The 8,329-nt window shown below is 27.5% G+C and overlaps 1 protein-coding gene across 1 annotated transcript; it reads right to left on the bottom strand.

Moving 5' to 3' along the window:
* Positions 1 to 1,171: 1,171 nt before the first annotated feature.
* Positions 1,172 to 5,892, bottom strand: LOC129918627 (uncharacterized). Its single transcript, XM_055999254.1, has 3 exons — positions 5,692 to 5,892; positions 1,467 to 1,549; positions 1,172 to 1,401 (listed from the first exon to the last, which is right to left on the bottom strand). The coding sequence occupies exons 1-3, from the start codon at positions 5,722 to 5,724 to the stop codon at positions 1,284 to 1,286; spliced, it is 234 nt and encodes a 77-aa protein (XP_055855229.1). The 5' UTR covers positions 5,725 to 5,892; the 3' UTR covers positions 1,172 to 1,283.
* Positions 5,893 to 8,329: the final 2,437 nt, after the last annotated feature.

The raw sequence follows: 8,329 nt of genomic DNA, 5'->3' as shown, positions 1-8,329 counted from the left end.
GCATTAGATTTTGAGCGCATGGGTTTGAAGACTATCTATGAGCTTTTGATGCTTCATACAACGCTAAGATCAGTGAAAATAGTTTTTTAGATGGTAAAGAATTTTTTAAACAGAAAGTGCAAAGAGTTTCCGAGGGATTTCCACCCCTTGACGCGGAAAAATAATGAAGATTTTTGGTTATTTTTTTTTTTAGAGATTAATTTACTTATAGATTAATATTTAGTTAATTTATGAGTTAAAGCTTTTTTGACGAAAGTTGCATTAGATGATGTGTTTTGCCAAGTTATTTAGTGCATCAATGTTTTAGTTCAAAGGAATTTAACAACATTTTGCCATTCAAAAATCGAACAAAACAACACTTATTCATCTTTAAAGCTCAATTTAAAGCTCATTTGTTTGTAGGTATCTTTTTTTCTCCAGAAACATAGACTTTTCTATAGCCTATTATTCAAACTAAATGTTAAGACCATAATCTACCAAAAACCAATCTTTAAAAATCAAGCTTTTAGCTTTTAAAGCCAATAATGTTTATTATATTTCACAAATATTCATCATAATATTTCATCTTTCGCTGCTGCTACAGAAAGTTCGAATATTTGTTTATTATTTGTTTATTTAGTTACACTTGTAGTTTTTTAAAAGCAAAATAGTTTGAGTTCGCCAGACTACAAATAAATGAAAATTTTTATGAAACAGAAAACTACAACTCCATACTTTATTTGTGCTTGTAACTACAAGTCTACAAGTACAACACTAATAGTTTTATGAAATAGGGCCCAGTTGTTGTGATATGACATAATAAAACTGTGAACAAAATTTCTTAGAGATCGGATTATTTCACACAAGTGAAAACTTTCCAGTGATTGTGACAAGAAACTGTGAAATTACCGTGTCATAAAACTGGAAAGGAGTAATCAAGTTCATTCTTTCATTGCTAATTACCATAAAAAAAAAAAAAAAAAATAGAATGCTAAAATTCTGGCAATAATACTGGCTAGTTATCATTTGTTGGTTTAAGATTGATATCTCAAAAATAACTTTTTTTTGACATGAACAAACACTGTATCAGATAGAATAATTTTGATTATCCACAATCAAATATCATCTTAGCTAATAATTCTATAACATATTTTTTTAAATCTTAATTTTTTTTTTTAATTTTTACGTTTATTTTTTTTTACAAATTCTTAAAATTATAAATGGTGTTTTTTTCTCACTAGTATCTATTCACAAAAAAAAGAAAAATAAATAGGAGTACAAATGTTGTTTTATGAATTTTGGTATCAGTGAATTCCTTCTAATGGTGTATATGTTTTGTATTGGTAAAGTTCAGGTCCTCCATATCCATAGAGTAGTTTGCCTTTTCCATTTTCATCATAATAAGGGTATCTGTACTTTGGCCTTGAATTGAAAAAAAAAAAACAAGGTCAGTGGACTATAAAATAATATATTTTTCATAATCCTACCTTTCAAAATATTGAAAATTTGGTGCTCTTGGCTGTACAGTTGAAGATGTAAGCTGAACAATGCAGATGAATAGTAGAAGCATCTTAAAGAAAAGATATAATTTAAGTTTTTTATTTTTGAATTCAATTTATTTTTGTTTTTATTAAAAGAAATATGAAATAAAATTTGGAAATAAAGGTTTCTTATGAGGAAAAGTAAAAGATATCGTAAATTTTGTTCTAGCTATTCATTATTTTTTTAAATTAACTAAAAAATTGACTCCCGACTTTTAACATTTATAAATGAAGAAATTAAAAATTAACACTTTCAATCCTTTCAAGTATTTATTTTCTATTCTTAGCATGCATAATAATGCGAAACAGACGAAATTATTTTGTCCACCATGGCGTATGCGTACTTTTTTTTTTTAAATATTTGAATAAAATATTTGACTATTGTCACCTCATAACTTATGTAGATGAGGATGTGCAACCTTAACGTAGTTTATAAAAGTATAGTTTTTTGAATACAAACATTATTTAAACAATAAATGAGTTAAGATAACGAGAAGATGGTATAGTAAATTTTTAAACCTGCATCTTAATTTGTTTTTTTTTTTTTTTTTTTTTTGAAAAAAAAATTGTTATTTTTTGTCAGTAAAACCATATACTATAGGTATTTACATACTAACTCGTTTATCAAAGATATTTTAAGCATAGAAAAATTGATTTTTAAATTAAACTTTGGAAAGTTTCAGTAATAAATAACAGAACAAGTTTCTAAAATGATAAACCAATCTCGAACCATTCGAATTTGGGTTGGGGTCGAAATTCTGTATGGGCCAAAATTCGGATTCCAAAATTCTGTATTTTAAAATTCTGTAAATTCAAAATTCTGTATTTTAAAATTCTGTAAATTCAAAATTCTGTATTCTAAAATTCTGTAAACACAAAATTCTGGATTTCAAAATTCTGTATTCCAAAATTCTGTACTCCAAAATTCTGTAAATGATAAAAGAAAAATTGTTTTGATAATGAAAAAAGTGCGCACTTTTTTCATTATCAAAACAATTTTTCTTTTATCATTTACAGAATTTTGGAGTACAGATTTTTGATATTTTCTATGCAGAACCTTGAAGCAGTTTGCGTTCGACAGTTTAAGTTAAGTGTTAATCGTGATATAAAATGAATTCAGAAAAATGAAAAATATTAAATTATTAAAACCTAATAAAGGAAAGGTCGAGAACATGAAAATCTCGGAAAACTTATCGGAAAATGGAGCGCTTAATTCAAATTATTCGAACATTCAATTATTTATGTCCAATTTTTTCAAAAAAGTGGAATTTTTTGAAAAAAAAAAATTGAAGTTAGTAGAACATGAATTTGTATGGAAAATTAAAATATTTTTTTTTAATGGAAAATCTAGGAAATTTTTTTCGAAAATTGGGTACTAAACTCAAAGCACTTAATTATTCAAGATAATTAAAAAAAAATTTTTTTTCGAAGATCACAGAATTTTGGAATTTTTGTTTGGTACCTAAATATTAATCCAAACCCGAATTTTTTACTAACAGTTTAAGGCATTTTCTGGTAATTGCTCTGCTAACTTTAAATCGAGTTAGCAGAACATTAAGTTTTTCCAAAAGTAGGGGAGCACTTGATATAATTTTGAGGTACTTGCTCTGCTTACAGAATTTTTAAAAGCAGATTAATGGATTTGCAGAATTTTGAAAAACAGAATTTTGGATTTACAGAATTTTGAAATACAGAATAATAGAAAAGCAGAATAATGGAATACAGAATTATGTTCATACAGAATTTTTTCTTCAGATACAGAATTTTGGTCATACAGAATTTTGGAATACAGAATAACGACCCGTTCCCTTCGAATTTTTTTCAGGAATTGGAAATTCAGTTTTAATAAAACTCTGAATTGTTAATTAATTTTTTAACCAAATGGCGCACGGGATAAAAAAAAGTTTGGATAAATAAATTTTTCCTAGATTTAGATTGTGGTGACTCGTTATTAACCATTGTTGACATAAAGAAAGTCATCAAATTCTGAAGAAACCACAAAACTTAAGGGCTTAGTTGGTCTTTTAACATATTTCGTTTGGACCACTACTTTTTCGACATCCCTGTATATAAATTTAAAAAAATCATTGATCCGTTTTACCAAAAATTGATTTCTCAAAACAAAAAAATTTTGTTTTTTAAATTCCAAAGTTAATATTTTTGACTTTTTTTAAGCTTTTTAAATTAATATTACTGAATTGCTTTCACAAAATTATATTAGCTTAAATCGGTAGCATACGAGAAAGTCGGAAATCAACACGGTAACTGTTAAACAGGTACTGTTAATAACGGTTTAGTTTTTTTTTTTTATTTCAAAAGTATAATTGTATGTACGTAATACGTACGTATTTTTTTAAAATCAAAATTGTTAGAGCCTTTTTGTTCTTTTTTTAAAGCTTTTTTCATTTATTTTGTATGGCCGGTACAGTTAAATGTGATCCTGAAAAATTCAACTACCCCAATAGTTTGGGTTGTAGTTTGCAAAAGAGAAGGCAGACAGAGAGAATATAGACAGTCAGAATTGCGAGACCCATTTTTTTGCCATTCTCCATCATCTAATTTTTATTCCAAGTTATTTTTTTACGAATCCATAACTTGCTCTATAATACCAACATACGAGTAGATCGCAAGTAAAAATCTAATTAAACTCAAATTTCAAAAATTTGCTTTTCAAAAAAAAAAAAAAAAAAATAATCCTTGAAAGTAGTCAAAAGAGGTAAAGACTGGATTTGAATCCAGAACTACGGGACTGATAGTCTATTGAACTTACCATTAGGTCGTGGGGAACTACAAAAATGGTGGAACGAATAATTCATTTTTAAGAAGGAGGTAGGTACTTAGGAAATAAACAAAAAACACCGATCTATTAAATGCCAAATAAAGAAGTATTTAAGACCAGCACAAACCACCAAAGCGATTTGCTTCAAACTAAGTTAAGTTTTATTCCGATTCCCTAAATGAACAATTGAAATTGAAAAATTTTTGAATAATTATTTAAAAAAACACGCTAAACCAACTGGTATACTTTGTTTGGAGGTAAGGACAATTTTAAATGATTTTTTTAAAAAAAATCTTTATATTTTTTTAAAAACTTTAAATAGAATGCTTTAAACTAAGCTTTTAATATAAGAGTAAGTAGGTTTATGCGACCCTGTTTTGCCGGGCATTATGTGAGTTTAATAAAGTATCAAAGAAACCACTAATATTTTATTCTTAAATGGTCCTCTTTAGTATCATCATACGAACACTATTTATGTCTTAATTTTTTCGTTAAACAAAAAAAATTTACCAAAAGTTATTTAAATTACCAACCGTCATCAATCCAAATTAATTTCTTACCAAAAAAAGACACACAAAATGACGTAAGAGTGTTAATTTGTGTTTTGAAACAACCTGATGTCACAAACAATTTAAAGTTTTGTCAAAACTTTAAAATTAACAACAACCGCACTTGAAACCTCTGTTGAGTCACATACAAACATTATCAACACCGTTAGTTATTTATCAAACTATAATTTAAGAGCAAAACCCAAATAAATCTGTGTCAAAACAACACCAGCAGTAATACCATCCCCGATTTTATTCGTTTCTTGCGGCACAAAAACCCACAAATTACGTGATGTGAATATAAAAATTTCCCAACACCACCTAAAACACGTTCATGTCGATGTTCATACAAAAAGTTATTTCATAAAAAAACATAAAATTATCTTTCCATTTTTTGTTTCTGTTTGCACTCTCCCGCAAGCTCCATACTCTTTCTACACTACTGTTACGCTTGTACCAGTGACCTTAATAGCTTTTAAGTGGCAAAAGCAAAGTTTGGTACTCCAACCCCACTAAAACTTTATTCAAGGTCTTTCAAAACAAATTTAAATAAAATTATCATTGAACCATTTTAATCGTCGAACTTTCCATTAATCTATGGGAATAGATTCTTTAAGCCACCACACTAACTTCTATTTTACACCATTTCTTTTATAACTGTGCCATTTTCACATTCGTTCGCTAATTGCATTAAAGAAGAAAATCAAAATAAAAGAAAATCAAAAACAACAACAAAAAACGATGGCTTAAAGATATTAACCACGACGGCGGAAGTGTGAAAGTAACTGTCGTCTTACTATTTATGTTTGTTAGAAGAAAATTAAATTGCAATGGCAACACTTACGGGAAATAACAATTTTGAAATATATTTGGCCATTTTGAATTTACAAGGTGAAACAATTCAAAAACGTTTGATTGTAAAAATGCGGTAATTTTTTGTTTTCGTCTACTTGGGCCAAACCCGAATTAAAATACTAAGCCGCTAATGTAGCTTGATGGGCCGTTTGAATACTATCGCGATCACTTGGATACTAAAGTTAGTTGAAAAATCGTAAGTGGCCCAAAGTACTTACTGCAGTCCATGGTTCGCGTGCAAACGTTATATCAGCTTCATGGAATGGGAAGACAGAAATTTTTTTTTTCTGTTGTCTTTTCTCTGTCCACACGTACTCAAGTGTACGAGTGAGTTTGTGCGTTTTTTTTTATATTAAAATTTTGCAAAGAAGATAAATTGCATTCACTTGAAAAGTGAGCCTTACAATTTACAATTTACAATTTACAATTTACAATTTACAATTTACAATTTACAATTTACAATTTACAATTTACAATTTACAATTTACAATTTACAATTTACAATTTACAATTTACAATTTACAATTTACAATTTACAATTTACAATTTACAATTTACAATTTACAATTTACAATTTACAATTTACAATTTACAATTTACAATTTACAATTTACAATTTACAATTTACAATTTACAATTTACAATTTACAATTTACAATTTACAATTTACAATTTACAATTTACAATTTACAATTTACAATTTACAATTTACAATTTACAATTTACAATTTACAATTTACAATTTACAATTTACAATTTACAATTTACAATTTACAATTTACAATTTACAATTTACAATTTACAATTTACAATGTTACCATTTGTAAATGATTGTAAAACTGAGAAATATATGCAATTTACATTGATGTTAAGTTTTAAAATTAGTCTAAGCTTTGATTCGACCTATGGCTTGATGAACCAATCGTTCATAGTTCGTTTGCTGTTTGTTTCATTTCTTCTTCTTCATTTTCTTCTTAAGGTAGCTGAACATCTAGTCCAGTCAAGTTATACTTTTGCTGAAAAATATTTCGCAACTGCAATTCGTACCTAAAATATGAAAGTACACTAGTACAGGAACTAAACCCCCCATTTTCCGAACAAATGTCTGGACGACTTTGGCCGCCATTTTGTTTTGAACAGTTTTGCGACTATCGCTTGTAGTTCGGCTAGTTTTGGTGTTAGAGAAAATTGTTATGAGACAAACTTGTAGTAAATTTTATTTCCCACAAAATATATTTTATAACTTTTTACTCTAAAACCCACCATTTAGGAATTATAATGATTTTCGTAAAATGCTATGCTCACTTTTTTTTTATATGCACCATAACTTTTTATTTTAAACTTTTATCAAAAAATTGTTGCACGATAACTATGGCGCTGAGATTTGATAACTGTATTTTGTAGAAGGGTTCAATACAAGTATTTTTTACTTTGGGATGGGGGGTCTATCTAACCCTGTTTAGGCGGGAGGGGAAATTTTCTAAAAAACAACCTAATATTTAAAAAAAATATTAAAAAACAACGGCAACACTAAGAGTTATGAAGGATATTTTTTTCAAAAGCCACAATTAAACGCTTTATTTTAATTTTTAAATAGTGTTTGTAAAATTAATAGTTTTTAAAAAAATCGATCTCAAAGTAAAAATTAGCGAGACAAATTAAAAAAAAAAACACATTCAATACTATTTTTGTCAGGACCACAATAGAAAGAAAAAGATCGAGCACGAACGATCATTTTAAAAAATTGAAATTGTTCGAACAGGTTCGAACATACTCATTTGGATCTCTGGTAGGTACACAGTGTATTTAGATTTAAAAGATAAAGCAAAATTTAAATATGTTTTTTAAATAAAAACAACGAATTCCCTGTTGATTTAACATGAATGAAATCCTTACGAAGAAAAATAACAAAAGTAATAAAAATTATTAATATTATTTTTATTTTAAGTGGAGCGATTGAATATAATTCAATTTTAAAGTTTAAGTGACCTCAACTCCAAAGCATTTCGCCCGGGTACGACAGATCTAACTGGTGAGCCCACTTTCGTACCTGAGCGAAACGCTTTGGAGTTGAGGTTAAAAAACAACCTAATATTTAAAAAAAATATTAAAAAACAACGGCAACACTAAGAGTTATGAAGGATATTTTTTTCAAAAGCCACAATTAAACGCTTTATTTTAATTTTTAAATAGTGTTTTTAAAATTAATAGTTTTTAAAAAAATCGATCTCAAAGTTAAAATTAGCGAGACAAATTAAAAAAAAAACACATTCAATACTATTTTTGTCAGGACCATTAATTTCAATACAAATTAACTATTACAATAAAACTACCTTCGCTGATTTTCTAAGCCTTCTTGTTTTTGAGAAAATTGAAAAATGAAACAAAAAAAAAAAAACAGATTAACAATTTTTTATTTTGTTTTGCTGTTTTGATAACTTTGGTACTAACAATATCATAAACAAAAAAGATCTTATGTATTTATTACATATAGAGTTAGTTGAGAGCTTTATGCGTTAAAAAAAAAAAACATTTTACGCTCACCACAGAGATGCTGAGAACTCGCAAAGCAGGGCAGGCAAGGTACTTTTAAGTTAAAAAACTGTTGACACTGGCGCCTACCTGAC

Source organism: Episyrphus balteatus, chromosome 1, assembly GCF_945859705.1.
Source record: "Episyrphus balteatus chromosome 1, idEpiBalt1.1, whole genome shotgun sequence".
Classification (NCBI taxonomy): domain Eukaryota; kingdom Metazoa; phylum Arthropoda; class Insecta; order Diptera; family Syrphidae; genus Episyrphus; species Episyrphus balteatus.
The sequence above is the reverse complement of the archived record's forward strand: the minus strand, read 5'-3'. Positions and strand labels throughout refer to the sequence as shown.

What these genes read in the sequence shown, in the direction of transcription:
- LOC129918627 (XM_055999254.1), bottom strand. Translation starts at nt 5,724, where the DNA reads ATGGCCAAATATATTTCAAAATTGTTATTTCCC. An exon ending in TTTCAAAATTGTTATTTCCC is followed by an intron (nt 1,550 to 5,691) that starts GTAAGTGTTGCC and finishes CTTTTCTTTAAG; the next exon opens with ATGCTTCTACTATTCATCTG. An exon ending in AATTTTCAATATTTTGAAAG is followed by an intron (nt 1,402 to 1,466) that starts GTAGGATTATGA and finishes TTTCAATTCAAG; the next exon opens with GCCAAAGTACAGATACCCTT.